The sequence below is a fragment of the Leptosomus discolor genome, chromosome 7 (genome assembly GCF_034619465.1).
Source record: "Leptosomus discolor isolate bLepDis1 chromosome 7, bLepDis1.hap2, whole genome shotgun sequence".
In the NCBI taxonomy this organism is placed as follows: domain Eukaryota; kingdom Metazoa; phylum Chordata; class Aves; order Leptosomiformes; family Leptosomidae; genus Leptosomus; species Leptosomus discolor.
The window spans coordinates 23,151,309-23,172,987 of NC_141397.1; the positions used below are offsets into that span (position 1 = coordinate 23,151,309).

At 34.0% G+C, this 21,679-nt stretch overlaps 1 protein-coding gene across 1 annotated transcript in view; it reads left to right on the forward strand.

The window, feature by feature from the left end:
• ULK4 (unc-51 like kinase 4) overlaps positions 1-21,679 on the forward strand; it is a 231,804-nt gene that overhangs the window by 18,316 nt on the left and 191,809 nt on the right. Inside the window, exons 13-17 of the mRNA XM_086467979.1 lie at positions 464-524; positions 2,466-2,647; positions 3,626-3,672; positions 4,476-4,554; positions 21,053-21,160. Coding sequence (XP_086324105.1) covers positions 464-524; positions 2,466-2,647; positions 3,626-3,672; positions 4,476-4,554; positions 21,053-21,160 — 477 coding nt within the window. The remainder of the gene's footprint in view (positions 1-463; positions 525-2,465; positions 2,648-3,625; positions 3,673-4,475; positions 4,555-21,052; positions 21,161-21,679) is intronic.

The following is a 21,679-nucleotide window of genomic DNA, read 5'->3' on the forward strand; positions in this document are numbered from 1 at the left end:
TTTTATATTCTAGAATGATCTACTCTGTATGTACATATATATATATATATACATGCACATATTTACTGTACGGCAATGAATTGCTAAAACATGAACTCTCAGCTGCATAGTTCCTTTCTGTAGCTTTTGAAACCCAAATGAAAGTATTTTTCTGTATCCAAGCAAGATAAAATTGTAAACTGAAAAAAGTCCTATTATTTTATATTCCTATTTAAAAAAAAAAATCACTTAAATGGAAATTCTAACAATTTAATTATATTAAAAAGATACAGTTAAGTCTCAAATATCTACTTGGAAGAAATACATATCCGAAAACAATGGAAAATGCCTTGGTAATGAGCAATGGTTTGTACACCCATCCTGGACAGTTTTTGCATCTTCGTGTTCTTGTGTTCAGCTATATAAAAGATTTCCAGAATTGTATTAAAAAACCTAGTTGTAATGTTTTTGTTTATTTTTCCAGATAATGAAGCAAGTGACAGTTAGATTTGACTTGAGAACTTTACACATACCAACGTATTCAGGTACGGATCTGATGAAGTTGTTAAAACTTAAGTTCTGTGTATGATGGTGTAACTCACTGTCACAAGACCTGTAGCCTCATCTTTGTAGATGATGAGCTGTCACAGTTGAAGAACTCATAACTTTTCTGAAACTGAAGTTGCGTATGTAGTGTTTTTAGCTAGACCAATTCTGAGTAGACTTTTCAAGTGCTGACAGTTATATGCCCTTACTTTCTCTTCTGCCTTCTTCAGTTACAAGCCTATGCTCAAAAGCTTGTAAAATGACAGTCAACTGTTTTAGTGTGGGAAAACCAGCATATTTTTTCCTGTATTATTTTTTTGTAAACAACTGAGATATTTTAACTGAAGTATTCAACCAAATATATTAAAATTTGACAAGGCAGAGAAGCAGATGGAAACAGGATCTTAGAATGAGCAGTGTTGATCAGCTGTAATACTAGGCAGCCTTGCCAGTCCCAACTTTACTCATGAAATGTTATGCTAATCATGTCCCAAAAGACAGTGTGAATTGTTTGGGATTTGTTTTTTTGCTGTTGTTTTTAAAGTCTGGAAAGGCTGCTGTTATTTCTAAAAACAAAAGGCCACTCATGGTCACAAATGTAACCTTTCTTCCCCTGGAAAATTTCCTCTAGTCTGTTTAAGGAAGTATTATTGCACTTTACTGTGCTTGAAGAGGGATGTCAGCCACATATGTAGTCCTTCTAGAATTCACATAGCACCTCCTCCTAGACATATGTATTTTGAGGAGTTAATTTGTTGAAAAAAATTTTATAGTTTGAAAGGAACGAAACATCCCCCAGTCTCCCAATCAAGATTGTAGTAACAGAAAATGTTTTTAATTTTGCTAACATCCTGGGCAAAAATGATCAGATTCAAGTGCCTAAGGGGTTGGTATTGAATTTCATATTGTGTTTAAGTAGCTGTATTATCACACTGATGTTCTGATATGTTTAACTATTTTTGTCTGTATTTATTTAATATGGGACAGTGTTTGTGGTAACACTTTCAAGGTTGTAGCTTTTTTCTGGACAACTTTCTGGTTGTTTTTGAAGACACTGAATTTGGTGCTGCTTGTCACTAATGATTAAAGACAGTATGGAAAAATTAAGATAAATTCCTGAAATCCAAATCTCTTTTCACCTTTACCTGTGTAAGTTATGATTGCCTTCATTAGTGGGTGTTGTTACTTAAGCATAAAATTGGACTAAAAGGCAGAAGACGTGCTCTTAAATATTCTGTACTGGAGCATATCAGGGTGGTGGATAAGTTATTAATTAATAACTAGCCAAAACTGAGGGAGTGTGTGGTTGCTAGAGTGAAGTTACCTGCCGAGACTGATAAAGTCTTTGAAAAAATCTCTGTTCATATACGGTGGTCAGTGAATTGAACCACAGGATGTATGTTAGTCATCCTAGTGACTTGACTTTGTGTTCCTTCTGAAGTCATCTATGTCCTGATACTACTAAGGCTTAACTAGATGGATACCTACCTATATGAGTAATTATACACATTTTCAGTTTATTGATTCTGAGATTTTCCTGACTTTCATTAGGTTTTGCCTCAAATTTATTCTAATTAAACTACACCTTCTTATTAAGAATTAGTAATGATTACGAGCAGTAACTACTACCTTTCCTAAATACAATGCCAATAAATGTTTACTTAAATGAAGTCCAAGGACTTAGCAGGGTTGCACTTTCAAAATGTTTTGAGGCTTTTATTGCTACATTTTCATGCTTTGTTTCTCTTCGTGCTTCTTTTTTGATTTCTATAATCTTCAGACATGGATTACAACATGTTTGTTTAATATTTTAAATAATAACATTATAATTAGAATCAAACTTTGGAACTTATTTATTCATGTTGATGTTACTTTCTAGTGTGTTAAAGCAGCATCAAAGTTCTGTTTTCTTTAACTACTCATTTGCTTCTTATGGTTAGCTGAGAAGTTATCATCTATGAAAGACATGGACTGGAATGACTTCTTGGAACGAGTATGTTCACTGCTTGATTCCACCAAGAAGAATACAGGAGCAGCATGTTCTAAGCGGAACTTACTGTACTATCTGTGTACTGTGGCTGTCCACAAGGAAATTGCAAGCAGGCTAATTAGCTCTCAGCTGGTAAATAATAAAGCTTTGAAGGAATCAATGTGGTTTACATACTTGCTATTGTAGCAAAAATCAGCTGCTTTTTAACTTTCTTTTCGAGAAATCATTGGTGTACTGACAAAAATAATATGGCAAATTAGGTACAAAATAATGAAAAAATTCCTAAATTCTATGTCAGGTTTTTTAAAAGAGCTGAGGGGAAAGAATTCTTTCTGTTGGATTTCAGGTACATTTTCATACAGATTTGTTGTATTAGTAAAATGGTTGGGGTAAAAACTGACCTTGATAGAGAGTGTGAAATAATATATGATGAAATATTAGTCTTCATAAATCAGTAAGTGACAGGGAAGACTGAAAAAAATTCATGTTTGAATTGTTAAATCAGTTTTATTTGGCCATATGTCTGTAAAGAATAGCAGGAAAAACTTTCTAAAGAACACAGTATAACTTTAATTAAGCACTGCTTCAAAGAGCGAGCACACTCTCTGAAGAGTCTGGTTTAGTGTATACCTGAATGGTGATTTCACCATTTAAGAACCATTTTCTACCAGACAAACAATTTTACCAGTGTCCTCTATAGTGGTTTAATACATTCTCAGAGTATTGCATGTGCAGTTGAGAAATAGACTTATTTTCCCCATTATGTAAAAGCATCACAGAGGCTATCCTGAGGTGTGCACTTTTCAGTTTTATTTGATAAAAAGTAAACTACCTTGTTCGCCTAATTTTCTTTTTTAACACATTAATATATGTTTAGCAATTTAGTTTAAGGCAAAATAGAGAAAGAAATTGTATTTTTTACTCTCAGCCCTTTTTTTTAATCAGCATTTGGACAATATCTACAGTATTTGCCTATGATAATACATTTTGCAGATGTTATCCAAATACATTTTTATGAAATTACTGATATTTCAAATGTTTTTTTGTTTAGCATTGGGACATGACAGATCACTGAAATTCACTAATGTTTGTTTATCTTCTATAAACTAGTTTCCTGTATTGATACAGCAGCTGCGTGCAGCCGCCAACTGGGATATGTACGTAACAATTATTTTACATTAATTTGTTCAAATATGGAATTATTACTGAATTTTATTAAAGATAGTCTTTAACAGGGTATTTGAGGAATGTCTTAGCCTGTCAGGCTGCTGTGGTACCTGACTGGCAGTATGATGGTGTATATAACATTGAATTTTTTTTGGCATTGAATTGATATATGCCTATTCTACAGGACCAAAGATTACAGAAAAACTCTAAAATTTTATCTAGAAGTTATATAATTTACTGTATGAAATAGCGTTATTTAAAATGACTGAATAAACAAACCCATACCATAATAGTAGCAAAATAACTATAAGGGTAGCTTATTTTAAAAATGCCTGGTCAGAAATATTTCAATGTGGTAGTGCCCTCTGCTGTTTGTTTCATAAATGTTGATTTTATTATTCCCATTTTTTCTTTAATGAAACATTTTTTTCTCTAATTTCTGTTTTGTCAGCTATACTGAAAAGTTTTAAAATCATCTGTAAGGTTTTTCTGTGTTAGAAGAAAACTGCACATGAGCCTAACTGATTAGTAAGACTATAACTAAAGAATCTTCATTCTTCAGTGCTAAAGGAATGTCTTTATACATTAATTTATTGCTAAATTGAGCTGAAATACTTAAATAATTTGATGATACAAAGAAAACAGAAATAAGATGAAAATCTGAGCTGTAAATAGCACTTCAAATATTTCCTGCCCTTAGCAAGCCGTCTAAAATATAAACAAGACATAATTGTTTATGTGATATTTTTGAAATAGTTTTTCTGCACCTAAAAAAATCTTATTTGATATGCAGACGTGCCGAAGTTGCTCGAGTGGTTGGATTACTGGCATTACACACATCTGAACTTGGAGAAAATGTACCTGTTTCTGAGGTAACTTTCCTTTTTCTTTGGGGAGGGGGGTAGGGGAGAGTGTTATTAATGCTTTTACTATTTCTCTATCTATGTCGGGAAACTTTCACAGCTTTGTGTGCGTGGTTTTTTTTTTTGAACCCTGCTTTTTTTTTTTCTCATATGTGTAAATGGGAATATAATTAATCCCATTAATTAAATATATTCATTTCTGAGTTTATTCTATGTAGTTGTGATTCTGATCTTTACTAACCTATGGTGGAACTATACACCAATGATAAGACTCTAGCCTTTTCCCTCTCCTTTTCAGAAAATTCAGTAGTCACTGCCATACTTCTTGTGCGGTGTGTGTGTGTAACAAGAAACAAATGTTGACATATATGGTTATCCTGAAATGCAATTACAGTAATTAGTATAAAAATATTAATTGATTCTTAGAAATCCTTTTTTCCAAAAAGTAATTGAGATGAGACTAATTTGAGATTCCTCACTGTCCTTGAAGAATGTGTGTAATGAAGGGCAAGTCATTTTCTTTGGAGAAGAAAAATATTTTAAATCCTTTTTTAATTTTGCATGCTTGGTAGTTGACTTAGAAGACTGATTAGACAAAGTGCAGTCCTTTTTTTACATGTGACACAATGCACACAGATTGCGTAAACTTGGCAGAATCTGTTATTCAATATCTGTTTTAAGGTGAATGTGACGTTATTTCTGCTTCATGAGGTGACGTCAGGGTTTGAATGTAATGAATTTTGGAGCGTGAGAAACAACTGCTAAACACACATAGTAAATACACCTCCATACTGTGCAGAACTGGTGCCTAAGAACATGTAGCTATTTGTTAACAGCTGACTTCTTTTGGCAATGCAGCTAAGGAATTTTTTGTGTTCTAGGTTTCTTCTTGTTGAATATTGAGAATGATTATTATGCTATTTTGTTTAACATTTCAATTCTGTAGCAAAAGCTGAACTCAAAGCATTATTGTTATTACCTAAGGTTTTTCATTTGTTTTATGAAGTTACAAAGTCCTTATGGTTACAGACATTGAAGTTTGGTCAAAGTCTTTCAATATTGACAGTTACATGTCAATTGAATTCCAGGTTGCAATTTAATTGCACTCTTGTATGTGGCAGATTTTTCTGATATTTAACTTTTAAAAGTTCCAGTGAAAATACTCAAAAGTAATTTTGAGATGTCCTAATAACTCTTGGCTTTGGGTGTTTGTTCAGGTGTTTAGCACTAATGTATTCAGCAATAGTTTTCCTAGCTTCCCAATTTCCATTGTAGGAAATACATATCCTAGTTTGCTTTGTGTATGTATGAGCAACAGATTGAAGTAGTTTTACATTGAGCTATGATATTACTTTGTTCAAAATGTTTCTGTTTTTTCTGGTTTGTGGTTTGGTTTTTTTTTTTTTTTTTCAATATGAACGTAAAAGTCATTCACAAAGGGAATTTAGCGTTTTTAGAAATATGCATATACTTCAAAAAACAAGTTAAGTCTGAGACCTCTGAGACCAGTGGCATTTAAACTGAAGGACTGGAAAGGGAAACTATTTTTCATTATCACTTTCTGGCCCCATTCTTATGTGGGGGCTACATAAAATAGCTACATAAAAATCTAGTTTTTTATATACATTCATTGGGAAAATGAGGATTTTTTTTTTTTTTAAAATTAACAAATCTGAATGATAATACTATTCAAAAGGCATCTGCTGTGCTTGCTGTAATGATATTCATTCCAAGTTTTTTGTCCCAAAGTAATGTCTCTGAATTTTAAAAATATTTTAGAATGCTTACACAAAATTAGAATGAGAAAAAAAAATCCTAGTATTTTCATGGCTTTGAATTTATTTTTTGCATATGTAATCTAAAATCAGATAACTGTAGGCAGTCCACACGATTTGATAGTTCATTTATAGGAAAAGTAGGAAGGAGTCATTTGGGAGTCATCCTGATCTACAGAGCTGTGTTTCCCTCTGCTCCCACCAAATAAACTAGAGGAACCTGTGAGTTTGTTGAACATTCTTGTGGACTGTCAGCTATTGTGTGTTTAAAAAACCCCACAGAACAAACCTTTAAACCAGCATTATATAGTGTATTAAAATATAGTCCTGTAATTTATCCTCTTATATGAGCCAGATGATGCTCCAGCTGAAGTTTCTTGATGGCTGCTATAATTTAGGAAACATCAAAACCAAGCTGTAGCTAGTCAGGACATAATGTAACGTGACTCACTGTGATCCAGTTCTTACAGACTAAAGATATGTGAGTGACCTATCTCTCGGTAGTTGTTTCTCTATTTTGTTTTCACTTCCATTCCTAGTAACTTCTCATACTGTTTGCTTTTTTGACCCTTGTTAGACAGAGGTGGTATCTCTCTGTAGAACTCTCTTATAGCCCCCAAATTTTGCTCCCAAGCATGAAAAGTCAGTTGAGATCTTGTGAAGATGGTGATTCTGGAATTCTTTTTGCCCCCTATGTGTACCATGCTATGTAGGCTAAGTTTTCTTTCTGATTTTGATCACGCAATCACAGCCCCTTTGTAGTTCTTCGTTACCTTATTATACCCTCATCCAGTTATTTGTGGTGTGATCCGGTTAGTTGTGATTTGTGATCCAGGCTGGATGGGGCTTTGAGTAACCTGGTCTAGTGGAAGGTGTCCCTGCCCATGGCAGGGGGGTGGAACTAGGTGATCTTTAAGGTCCCTTCCAACCCAAACTTTTCTGTGATTTTATGACTTCTTTTGTACTTTTAAAGTACAAGAGGACCTACTAGAGACTTGTGCAGGACATCACTGCTGCCCTTTACCTGTTAAAATCTGGCTCTTCATTTCTACTCCCTGCTGTCTTTTACCCAGTTATACATTTATTTAAAGATAATTGCACTGTCTGTGAGATTGAATCTACACCATTAACCTTTTTGTTGTTGTTTAAACAATTTATTAAATAATAGTAACTTTAAGTCCTGAAGAAGCAGAAAAACTTTAGGAAAGAAGAGAAGCCTCATCTTCATTTTACAGGCTAAAGTAAACTTTCACATACTGTATGCCAAAAGCCTTTAGTTTGTTGTTTTTTTAAAGAATAATGCTTTTTTTTTGGTATTTTTTTTGTTTGTTTGTTTGTTTTGTTTTTGTTTCAATTTCTTATTTAGGCAATAGGTGAGCTGCAATTTCTTTTGAATGTAACCACAAGAGGTCACTAAGTCACAAAAATAAAATGCAAGTATGCTGCTGTTTCACAGACTAGACAAACGTGGAACTGTGAAACCGTGTACTGCCTTTATTCTGATGTATTCTAATATGTAGGTCATATTAGAAAAAATCATAATAAATAAATATTTATGCCTGTGAATTCACTTGCAGTTGATCTATTTCCAATTAAGTATATTTTTAGAAGAATACTGCATTGATTAGAAAAAAATGTGGCTGCTCTTAGAATACAATAGGAAAATTTAACTCTTATATAATTGAAAATTAAGACATTTTATGTGTAATTTTGTCCTAGTTTGGCTGGGACAGAATCACAGCCCAGCCATGCTGGGCAGGCCTTCAGCAGTTTCAAGCCAGCCAGGGCAGCTGACCAGAGTTAGCTACAGGTGTAGCCCACACTGGAATGTCACGGTCATTATAGAGGGGGAAGGTTGGCTGAGGAGAGAGAGAGCGAGTGTGTGCTCCTGTGGGGTTTCTGGTGAGATTCCTCCTGTTCCTCCTTTGGTTTCTCTTGAGGACTGCTCTCCTTTTGATTGTGAACACTGGATGTTCATTTGGCTGAGTATAACTCTGTGCATCCCTGTTGGTATTGGTGGTATTTTATTAAATCTGTTGCACTTCTACCCATGGATCTTCTCTCCTTTTTCATGATTCCCCTGCCCATCTGGTGAGGAGTTGTTGGGTCTTAAAGTGACTGTTATAGTTTAGACCTGGGTACAGGCTAAAACCTAAACAAATTTCTTCTATTTGGTGGTTGCAATAAAAGTCATGGCTAGGTCAGGGTTTTTTCTGATTTAGTAATGTATTTTTTTTTTCCATGGAATTGTCCTTTACAACATCATTTCTTCTTTATTCCTAGTTATCTTAGGAAAACATCTAAACTTTAAAGTTTTATCTTTGTATTTAGGTTTTGAAACTGGTTCTTAAGGAACGAGACTATATGAAAAAAAAATTCTTTCTTGCCAGGATTCTTGGAAAGAAAAATTCTTCCCAAATTAGGGAGGCTTTCTTCTCTGTATATCTAATTTGTTTTATTTATTAAAAGAAGCTACTGTTCTTTCCTCTCTGAATAGTTTAGGCCTTCTGCCATCTAGGACACAGCCACTGTGATGTGAAATTTCAGACTCAGTCTGATAACTCCTGTTTCTAGGTCTATCCATGTCTGCCCATTTTGTAAGGAGATCCAAATAAAAATGGTTTCATTTGGCCATATATTTTCAACCCCTTTACTTTTAATGTTGTTTTATTGTAAAACAACTTGAGTCTGTTCGCACATGACCATGATTTTATTTGTTTGTTTCCTCCAAGGGCACTTTCTGTGTTTTGCCCTGATACCTCTGTATGAAAAGGAAAAAAAAAAACAACCAAACACCAAAACAACACAAAATCCCCACCCAATTTTTAAAAAAAAAAAAATCTGTAGGCAGGAGCTGGAAGCTGTAGCAGTGTGTGCATGAGTATTTAAAAATGTGTACGCACACAGGTACCCACTGTTTTGTCAAATAATTAAAACCTTAAAATTATTTTTCTGGCATAATCAGGATTATCACTTAATACTTTGGTTAGAGGAGATTCTATTTAAATTTTTCAAGCAGCTTTTGGCAAACTTTCGACCTTCATGATATATTTCTTTGATTTATTTTCAACAACCTGGTCCACTGAATATAGCTTACATACTTGCTTGGGGCACGTGACAGGAAGACAAACAAATAAAAGATCCAGGTAAATTAGCCTCTGCTGGCAGAAATTCATGGTGTGTTTGAGAACAGTTCTTCTGAGTTAATAAACAGGAAATGTAAATATAATTAAATTAACAACAATGAATCTGTCAAGCATGGCAATTCTGGATTGTTGGAGAGAATATTAAGACCTTTTATTGTAGTTGAAGAAAGATTATTTTTTTCCCCCTTTCAAAAAATTAATTTTAACTAGGGTGTCCAAGCTTACTTTGAGGGTTTTTTTGTACCTTCTTTTAAAAAAAAGCTGGAGCTGACCACTCACAGAGTCAAAAAGCAGTCTTGAGCCAGTTGACAGCTACTTGGCATCTTGTGTTTTTATTGACAAAGATTTGCCTTATGAAATTATGATTTCTTTCCATTCTTTGTAACTGGTACACATATTGACTTATGTCAAGTTCTTTTTTTGTGTTTATTGAAGGTATTGTTTGTAGCTGGGGGAAGTTATTTACCTTTAATATTTCTGTGTAACTTTGTTATGTTGGTTATTTCAGAAGTAAACTTATTTGTACGAAGAAAGTAGAACACTAAAATCTACTTCAATTTTAGAGTGAAATATTGGAAAACAGTTACTTTCATTCGTCTATGTATGTGCTGTGAAACTGATGTGCAATTCGGGTGTAAGATTCTTGTATTTAAGATGCTTCTGTAAAGAGTAACACATCTTGCATCAGAGAACACTTTAAAAGGATTCTTTGTGATTGGTTATAGCGGTGGAAGTGTTTCATGTCTCACTAGGCAGCTTGTAGGACTCTTTTCAGCATGTATCCTTTTCTGTAATCACAGATTTCTGTTGTTTCTAACCATTTGATATCTTTGCCCATATCCACTGTAATATTTTTGCAACACAAGCTGTGAGATTTCTGTTTAAAGCACAGTGTGACTTTGTTTTCTGGACCTGTGGCCCTTCCCACTGTATTTCTTTTTAAAGTGGGAGATGTTTCTTGTTTAACTGCTCTGCTTTAAGCTTTTCATTTTTTTTTTTAAACATTGCATAGTCATTTGCTCTTGTTTAGTTAGCTATTTGCATATTACCACAGCTAAAGAAACATAATTGTCTCACAAATGCTGTTAAATAACGACTTCTTTAACACAAGTATTTGAAGCTTAGGATCTCAGTGTTTTACCTGTTAGCGTAAAACAATCATCATATATAGTTCAAAATGCAGCTGTTTAGACTCTATTGTATGATATTCTAAAATTCCATTTTTTTAATCCATTCTATGCATTATGATGTAAATGTGTAGCGAGGAATACAGTTAAGTCCTGCTTCATTAAAGTATTTTTGAATTTGTAGTTAAAAGTAGTATTTTTTTCCACTATAAAAGAATCACCTCCTAAATTACTATTTATTATACTTTTTTTTGCTTAAAATCTGCCATAGTAAAATAAATTTCCATGTTTTAAGCTGGTTATTCCTCTGTCATAGATTATTCCCAGGTAGCTTTTACAGATGAGTGACTCCCATTGAAGGGAGTTTTACATGCAGGACGACTGTAGAATCAATAATTTCTTTTAATGTTAATGTCAGTTATGTCCAGTGAAGATTAAATCTACTCCAAAAGAGAGATACTTATTCTCTTATTTTCCACTTCAGAACCAGAAATATGCAAAGAAATTTTTACTGTGCAAAATCTACTAAGAAACAGAGCTTGACACAATAGTTACTTTTTCAACAATAAGAAGATAACCATAAGCATTAGACTAATAAATAATGCTTATAGTGTCAACATTGAGTTATGTTCTTCCTGCAATTCAGCTGCATAGAAAACTTATATAATTATTTAAGTAAGTTTTAGCTTTTCTGTCTCTAAGTCTACCGATTTCATGTTTGCCTGAGAGCAGAGGTTGTTCTTAAGCAGAAGTGTAAGAGAAGAAAGCAATATTTCATGGATTAGTTTGTGCAAACCTTCCTTTTGTAGGGCTGCAAAGAATAAAACCTGGAAGCTTCTTTGATTTGGAAGGTAGCTGGAGGATTCTTGAATAGGATTTACCTTTTTGTTTTGATCCTAGGGTGATAAGCAGTTTCAGGTTACCTTACTTCCAGAGGAAAATGATGATTATGTGAAGTGTACCAGATATCTGACAGCTACCTTTATTATGTGTGTATCGTGCTGTGGGAAGCTTAGTTTTTCTGACTATTGTGCTGTGCGGGCTTTTGATGAACTGATTTCAGGTTGTCCCTCCTCTAACATCACTTTCCTGAGGCTTTAGAGTATGTTTGTGTCCTGTTCTGTGTATACATGGAACAAGTTTGCCTTTATTCGTTGTATTTGGGAATCTAAACTGAGAATGTTCTGTGATTTCTTACAGTTTTTTGACTTTATTCATACACACAGAGAGCAAGATGAATTGAATTTGCATTTTAATTTTTTTCTTAAATTAAAGCTAAAAAAATCAGGCCAAGTGAATTCAAATCCTGTATGGGAAATTTAAGGTACGCTGTTTTCAGAAAAACGTAAGGGTGGTATATCCTGCAGCATTAGAAATGGAAAGATTCGGCCTGTCAGTGGTACTAAATGAATGTGATGTTAACAAATAACCTGTCAACCACCTCACCAGTTACCTTTGGAATACACCCTTAGCTTTCTTGGGAAAGCCTTTACTCTTGAGAATGCTGAGAACTGTTTCATGGAGAGGAAATAATTCCAAATATTCTGAAAGCCCAAGACTGCTAACTGCCTGCAGTTCCTTGTCTCTACTTAAAGTTAGGCAGCTAGATCCATATGTAGAAAACACAGTAGGGATACTTGAACAACCCTTACTTTTACAGCTAACAAGCAGATCTGTCAGCTAACAGAGCCTGCTTTCTCCTGAATTGACTTTGAGCTGGCTGAATATTAAACTTAGTTACATAAAGACTGCCATTTAGTGTAATCACCTCTTCCTTTGTTAGCTATCACAAAGTTTAAATGGAAAATCCTTGGTTTAGGAGAGTGTGTTTATGATACTTAATAATCTCCGAGCTTTTTGTATGTGTAGTGTGTTCAAAACATTTTCGTATGGGTATTCTCTGTTTGAAAAGAAAAGAGTTTGTACCACAGCCTTTCTGTCATTTATGTTGCTATTTTGCTTCTAGAGGTTTCATAAAAACAATACATCTATTTATATATATTTTTTTTTCAGTCTTGCTTAGTTTGGTAGAAATTGGGTAAGGAGTTTCAGATGATTGCAGGGAAGGAGACAATGATAAAATGATTGTCTAAATGCTGCTCTTTTCCTTTTATGCTACCCCAATTTTCATGGAAACAACACATCAGAGTGGCATTTTGTATGGTTGTGCATCACAGGACAGCAAGAGAGATGAATTTGTTACATGTGTTGTGGATTTAAATTGGACGTATTCTTTCACTAGTTTTTTTGGCATGGATAAACTTTGGTCTGGTAGCATCAGTTTTTGTTGTTGCTTTCGCTGGCATACTGTGGGTAAATTTTGTAGAATAGAAGATGAAAATTTAGATAAATGTCAAAACGAATAGTTTGAAAACAGTATGTATCTCTCAATTTTTTTTAGATTGACACAAGGTTCCTCTTAGTTTCAAATAGCTTTTCTGGCTAATTAAAATTTTTATAATATATTAAAGAAGAGGTACTCTATAGGCAAATAATTTTATGCATTAAAAAGGACAGCCCCAGAAGATCTTTTAAAGTTTATTATGTCTAAGACCAATCTGTTTACAAAGTTTACAGTGTGTGACTTCCTCACTTTCCATTTTTTTCTGGTTCAAATCAACTGACATCTGATTTTATGATTAAATGGATATGTCAGATAGACTGGAGATATGCTTGGGGTCTGAAAGGCTAGGTGAAATAGATGGAATAGTGTTTCTGTAGTTAAAATAACCTAGCAAGAATATTTTTTTTTTTCTTTGGAAGAAGTGATATATTGTTATATAAGAAAACTTCTTACATTGTTGCAGCATCAGCAGAACCATCAAATACATAGAGAAAATGAATTGCAAAGTTAGCATTCTTGCTGTGAGTAAAAGACCCCACACTGAAAGATTTTTTTCATGCCTAAGCTTCTTGACATGAAACATGACTCTTTCTATTAATTTGGGAAAACACATATCTATGTAAGATTTTAACTATTTTGTGGCCTAATTTTGATGCTGTTTGTGTGATGTTTGCAAAGTTACATCATATAATATTGCAATTCTGTGTTCTGTTGCTATTAGTTCTTTTTTATTAAAGCTTGACATAGCTGAGAATTTGTTTTTTATATGGTTTTGATACTTTTAATTTCTTTTTAGCCAACCAACTTTGGGTCTACATGAGTTGTTGTACGATTTGCTCTTTGAAGTGTTTAGCTCTTGTAACTAAGTGTGTACCTTGAAGAATGAACCGAAAAGAGAGCCCTTCCATCTCATTTTGTCTTGCACTTGCAAATTAATCAAATAATAGGCTAGTAACATGAGAAAAAAAATCCAATATTTTCCCCTAAAGCACATACTTGCTTGACTGACACATTTAGGCTACAACATGTGTTTGTGATAGAGATTGCACACTGGTGATAGCTGAAAAGCCCACTTTCCTGCTGCCTTCTGATTATTGCACTAAAAGGCACTCAAACCAGGCTCAATGTTAGGCAAGATTGATTGTATATTGGTTGTAGTCCTAGCTTTTCCTCTGAATACCAGCCATTTCAGCTATCATCTGGAAAAAAAAAAAAAAAGTGGTCTTAGTCTGAAATGCATTTAAAAAGAAGTCTGTAAAGAAAAAAGGAAATTTCTAGCCAGATGTTGTTTGATCTGGTTTGTATCTTCATTAAGCAGAATAAAGGAATTTGCAATAATTATGAAGGGAACTAATTTCAAAGAAAATTTATGGAAAATCCTCAAAGTGTATAGAATTTTTTAAAATATGAGAAATTCTGTGTAGAATTAATCAATGTAAAATATCCTACATGGATAATTTATTGATGGACATTGGTCTTCAAGACTGTCATCAGCATGGCTTCTAAATCGAGTGGATAACATGCCAACTGACTGGAAGTGGACGAAGATGACTTAGAGTAACTTCACATTGAGTTGTGAAAAGAATAAAAATGCAGAAACATGATAGTCAGAAAAGGCATGGATGAGTGGTAGAAACCTGCATATAATGATGGTGGTTAAATATAGGGAAACAAAAAGGAAGAAAAAAAAAGAGACCTTTTCTTTGGATGCTCCTGCCGAATCCTATTCTGTGAGGACTGCTTTCTAATTCCAGTTTACATCTTTAGATGTAAACCAGCTCCAGATGATTGCCACTGACCTCAGTTTTGAAGGCAGAAATCTTTCTAATTCAGGGACCTTTCACTTTTTGGACTCCTGCACAATCCTTTTCTTTTCCGCCCTTGGCAAAACTGAAACCGTGATCCCTTTCCTGTTTGAACCAAATATTTCTACCTGCTCCTTCCTGTCATTAAAAAGCTGATATATTCATGAACATCTGCAACTGAGGTCATGTAATAATATGTCTGTCATGACAGACTAGGAGAAGAAATAACTATTTTTTTTCTTAAAAATGAAACAAAAACCAACAAATAACCTCAAAGCTCGTAGACAGTTCTTTTAGATGCACTTTTTATTTTTATTTATTTTTTTAGTAAACATAACAGATTTGCAAGTTAATTCCTACTATTTGTGTCTGATTGTATGCCTTTGGGATCTTGAGTTGATTCCAAAACAAGTTGATGGAGCCTTCATTTGAGTTAATGATATCTGCTTGGCTACTCCACTGGTCTGCTAAGACCTCTTCCTACAGCAGTTATGTAAAAGTCGATAAGAGTTTTCATGATGAATCAATTTTGCATTGTGTTCCACCTGGAAAAATGTTACACATCCATCTTATATTGCTCCCTAGAGGAGTTGTATTTCTTCATAAATTGTGTGATATGTTGTACCTTTTCTTTCTTTTTTTTTTTTTTTTTTTCCCCTACGTTCCGGACAGCATTAAGACCACATCCATGGTCTGATGGTCAGACTTCCCTTCAGTCCTCCTCATTCTATGACCCAGTTTATTGTACTAAACACAACCATTTCAAAACCCGAATATTCACTGACTAGCACCCTTTTTTCTTGTATCTGCACCCCACAGAGGAATTTGACAAAAGTATCTGTTTCCATCTTGCCACCTGACTCTTCAGTTAAGCCACTTATTTCAGGTATTTAGCCAGCTTTCACCGAGGCCCAGTGGATCACTGGTACATGTGGCTTCAACTCCTGATTAAGTACTGTTATCCCTTGTAATGTTTTAACTGTTCATGTTCTACTGAGAAGGGAGGTAGGCAGAATTCTTGAGGTGTTCAGAGAAGGCTGATTATCCTTTTTTTCATGCACTATTTTAAAGGTGAGTGCTTGGTACAAATATTACTGTAGTTTGTTTTCTGGTTAGTGGCAATATAACCAGTGTGTAATTTCTCAGCCTAGTGAGAGTGCTTTTCTCCAAGGAGAGTGAGATTGCTTTGGCATTACTTGCCCACGTTACATGATGTGTGTGTACTCACAAGATGATGAACTGAAAAGTAATTTTCATTATGCTTGAGGCATAGACAGTTTTTATCACTGTAAGGGTTTGCAGAACTGCGAATGTTTTAATTTCCGCTAATACTTGTTGACAGTCATACTAATAGATCAAAGATGGAGTAATATTGTAAATCTGTACATTGCTACTTTACATCTCAGTGTATAAAATACCCTCTCTCTTTGAATTTGCTGTAATTTATACTTCTGGTCTCCTAAAACTGCAGGGAAACTTCTAGATATAGCTTTAAATGGATTGAGAATTTGCTACAGGTAATGTATCAACTGCACACACTATTGTTGTAAAAGAAGGTAATGACTGTCTATTCAGATATGAATCTTTCTTCTTTCTTCTCTTGTTATAGCTATACTATATCCATCCAGATTGACAGCTAGTATAAAAAGTGTAGGTAATTTATTAAATTTAAGATGCTTTTACTAGACAGTGTAGGACTTGTAGTTCATTACTATTCTCTGAAAGAGAAAATATAAGCAGGTGGAAAAGAAAAAAGGTACTACAGGTAAGAAGTACTTTGGACTATGTAATTAAAATAAATTTGAGTTTTCTGTTGTGTATTTTTCCAGGTAATCTGCTTTCTTTACCTAAAAATTATACCACCCTTTAACGTTGAATCAGAGTCTTTGGATACATTTTTTTCTAGTCTTATGTTTTCCCTTATGAAAGGATGAAAGAATATTTTAAATCTTGTGCAAATCACTATTGTCAAGATTAGAAGTAATCTGTGCACACGACAGAGCAGGAAACAGCTTGCCTTCCTCCTTTTAGGACATTTAAAGTATGTTCTTAATTATATATTAATAAATACTTTATGGTCTATAACATTAAATGTGTTTTATAAAAATATTTGTATATATATGTAATTGTGCTTATAATATAGATGATGATTCACAACTTCGTGCTTCATAGCTTCTGTTGCAGAGGACACATGAAAATCTTCTTAAGTTTGGTTATCAGCACAGACACTCTGCCTGTTGAATATGTGATGTGTTCTGTGAGCTCCCATTTCCTGCACTTGTACAATATTTTATTACTTAAATGTGTTCAGTGAACAGAGGGAAATCAGGGGGTAAATATTAGACTGTATACTCTCTAGAGAAAAAGAGGCCATTACCTGATTATGGTAAATACAGACTTGTATTTGAGAGACCATAAGCATTTAAGAACAGTGAGTATCCTCTAGAACGCGTGGTAATTATTTAATGTTCAGTACCTTCTGCCATAGTACCCTCATACTACTAGGTTTTGGATTCTGGTAACTTAATTGTGCTTTCTTGTTATGAATCTACTTATGGTTACTCAAATTAACCTTTAATAGACAAATTTATCATAATATGTCAAGATAATAGATATAAAATTTCATGCAACTTCTTCTGTTTCTGTTTAACAAAGATTTAACGACTTTATTGCAAGTCAGTCAGTGATCTGATGGCTCAGATTTCATCAGACAGATCTCTTGTTTAATAAACCAACTTTTTTTTTTTAAGTGAAAACTTGAATTTATTGCAGTGTTGACTAGCTTTTTGGCAGTTTTTGTTGATGCACAGGAAAGGAAATATCTTCTTAGTTTGAATTTTATTAACTTTGTTTTATCACTTCTGTTGTTCAAATATGAAAAAAGAGTAGGAATTGGAATATCAGGAGAACTACTTCCTTTTCTTATTGCTTCAGAATAAAAATAAGCTAGGTATATTTTAAATCTTAAATCTAGTATCTTTAATGTTAATGACAGTTTTGAAAAACTTCAATGTTGTAGTAAGGCAGCCAAACAGAACTTAGTATAAGTGAGTGAAGGAATAATTTACTAAATATGAAGTTTATTTCATTTAATAGAACATAGGATTCTGAGAATTTTAGGACTACATACATAAGTGTATTTAGATAGTGTGTCATCAAAATTTACCAATTCGTTAACCATGCTTGAGAAAATAAATATTACAGGTGCAAAACAAGATTAGTGTTGATATAAAATCAGGGTTTTCTGCTGGTGAGATACATCATTAAAGTTGATAATTTTGGACAACCGGCCTTGATTCTCTATAGCAGATGTACAATTTGATTTGTATTTTCTTCATCAAATCCTGCCTGCAAACAAACAAGCAATTGTAACTTAGGTATCATGATGATTTAATGTCCCTAGCTAGTCTGTTGGGACTATTGTCTGCAGCTTGCGTTATCACATGGCTCATCAATTTTGTGTAGTCTAAATACTATTTCATGGCATGTTCACCCTCAGTCTAAAGAGGCAAAGTTAAGACGTGTTAACAGAATGTGGATCATGTCTGTTAATGTCACAGTGCTGGAGTACTTTTAGTGATATTGATGCCACAGTGAAAGTAGTTCTCAAAATACATATTTCATTACAAAACCAGGGGTGATTCTGTATAGCTACAGAAAGCAAATCTAATAAAGGAGAAAGTGCTGTCATTATGTGTTCGTCATTTAGTGCAGAATTGCACTTGAAACAACTTGACTATTACTTTCTCAAGCTGATATATTAGAAGTTTTAAAACCTTCCAATACATTTATTTGTTAAATATGAAAGTGAAGCTCTCTGTGGAATGGCAGGCTATTTAAAGTTACTGAATAACATCTGAAGAAATATTATGAAAAACAGTTAATGAACATAGTATTACATGAAAAAAGGGGAGAAGGCCAAAGCTTGTTTAGTAGATCTTTTTGCCTTGATTAGAAGACTATGTTTCCATGTTTTCCATGACTTCTCTGTGCAAAAGTTGGAGTTATGAAGCTGTTAAGGGTCAGAAGGTGAAGGAAAACCAAGGAAAGTTGAGGATAAGAACTTTTTAGTGCTCTCAGGAAGAAAAAGCGCTGGACTGCCAAATATATCTGTCAGCTACTAAAAAGAGTACATGTGATAACTTTTAGGTCCGGAAATTGTTGTTTCCTGGCATGACTGTTAAACTCTGTAAAACTCCTGATTTTTTTTCTACCTGATTCACCTTTCAGTTTGCTTTATAGTTTTTATGAATGTCTGTAACAGGATTTTCACAGAATATTTTCTTGCAAGGTCTGCTAAAATAAGACTAATTTTCTTCGAGCTTTTGAGACCTTTGTGTCAATATTTTGCCTCTTTCCATATAGATGCAAATGACAGTTAGGCTGGAGACTACAAAAGTATTATAACTTGCAAAAACATAAGTTGCATTTCATATTAGCAAAGGATTTAGCAGATAAGAATGTTTGTTTACTGAGCAAGTGATTTTATGCATCTATGAATTTGTAAAAAAATTTAAGCGTTGTAATGAAAGCAGTTCAGAATCCAACAACGTGGTGTCTATGAGTAGCTTTCCACTAAAGATGTCTGGAAGAAGATGTCTTGCAATAAATCTGAAGTGACTTACAAGATGCTGAGAAGTGTTGAGGCAATTTCTTTTATCAGTATATTCTGATATTCTGCACTGCAAGTTAGGGATGATAATGAATTTGTCTTCTGTTTTTTCAAGATTATGTACATTTTTACTGGTCCTCTTCCAGAAGACAACAGAATTTTCTCCTGCCTAGCAGTCCTCTCAGTTAAAATACTTTCTAAGTCATAGTGTTTTGTGATGTGTTTGGTCTTTGTGGATAAAATCTTAAATTAAGTTTACTTTTTATTTTTTTTATTGGCAGATATGTAGTATACATGTATTCCATCAAGAATTTAATAATGTATTATGTATTGTTATTGGGATGTATGCATAATGACAAATTTGCTATCTGCTTTGCAGTGATCAGCCGATGTATGTGTTCTGGCATTTATAGTAATTTCTTCATACTGAATGGTATTTATGTTCAAATGCACAATTTTCTTTAGGCTTCTGAAAAAAAAACCCTCAGAGTAATGCTGCTACTTGCAGTAAGCTGCTTCTTGCTTGATGACTAGATGGGACTGGTTTTGCTGGGCCTTTTGAGGTAGTGGGAAGAGAGAGCAAGTCTTGAAAATGGAGAGACAGGACTATTTCACGTGGCCTTTTCCTTTGTCCAAACGCTTCTCATGGTTTGTGAGAAAACCACAATGTTGCTGTCAGTGGTTTGTTTTAGTTTTCAATTATTTTGTTGCTGTGCTACCCAAGGTGAAGAATGCGTGTCTTTGTAACTCAAACTTTTGTGTTGACATCCTTCAGTTACCACACCTCTCCAAAGGCATATCACATTAGATCCCTTTCAGAGGAAGGACTATAGATTGTCTTGCTCTCCCCTTTGGGAGTAAGTACTGAAGTGGCTTTGGCCCACAGTTTTCTAACAAGAGAAACTACAATTCCTTGGGAGCTTTATTGTGAATTGTTCATATGGATGACAGTATCACCTTTCTGCCACTCTAGATCAAACTCCTAACCTTATACACTTCCCTTAGTCTCCTGCATTCCTATTGTCCTTTCATTTACATCTGTTTCCTCAACTTCAAGCTTCCCATTTCCCAGGCTTTTCTTGCCCCTACATTTGTAATGCACAAGCTACAGTGCTTCCTTGGTTATGTCCGGAGAATGTGCGTGTATCTATTGTTTGCTTCTGAGCTGTATCAATCCTTGGTCTAGCTAGTGGCTACAGCACCAGAAAAAGATTTGGAAGCAAGTTTCTATCTTCTATTTTAATAGCTACACAAAAGACAGCACGGTTTTGTGGTGGGGTTTTTTTGTTTGTTTTGGTTTGGTTTTGTTGTGGTTTCTTTGTTCTTTTTGTAACCTGTTGGTGAGGAGAACTTTTAGATCTTCTGACAGAAACATAGGAACAGCAAGTAGACTTTTTTTTTTCCTGGTAGATCTACTTCTATTGTCCCGAGGGAAAGGGAGGAATGGGTAGCTGACAATTTGTCACCTAGGCTATTTCCTTATTGCATTTTTCTTCATGTTGCATATACAATCTGTTTTGTAATCATGATTTTTTCTTGTCTTTCTGTGCTTATTAAATCCTTTGCAAAAGTCTCTTTAGCATGAGCAAAGAATATATCAGTCAGATGGCATTTCGGATAAAGCTTGTTACCTTAAACAGTACATTTTGCTTAAGATTATACATGTTGTTTTATGATTTTTTTATTTATTTATTTTAGGCAATTGTACTTTTAACTGAACTCATCAGAGAGAACTTCAGAAATAGCAAATTGAAACAATGCCTTCTACCAGCACTTGGGGAGCTTCTTTACCTTATAGCTAGGGAGGTAAGACTGTAAAGAGATCCTTACAAATTTAACAAATGTGAAAAAAATTTCCTATAGAAAAACAGACAAAAAAGCAAATTACTTTGTCAGTTGTGTCCTCAACAGTTTTTTGTCCTTGTATGTTCTGTGATACTTTTTCTACTTTAAGAAACGTGTTAGTCCAATCATGTACTTAATCTGAGATTAATTAAATTGCTTTCTTCAAGTATAGAGTTTTAACTTCATAAAACAATTTAATCAATCACTGTAACAACTGCTGGCCTTCAAATGGCAGATCTAAGGGTTAGAACATTTTAGCTAGAGACTTTGAATAGGATGTATCAGTACAGCCTATGATATCAATAAATTAATATATCTAGTCCATGTTAGATCTCATCCTAGCAGGCTTGGGTTCACAATGCTGTGGAAAAGGAAATAGAATGATCCTGACTAATTTGAAATGCAATTACAGTGATTCCTGACTAGAAGTGATTTAAACCTTCAGTCCTGAAATAGTAGATTCACATTAAAAATGAACAG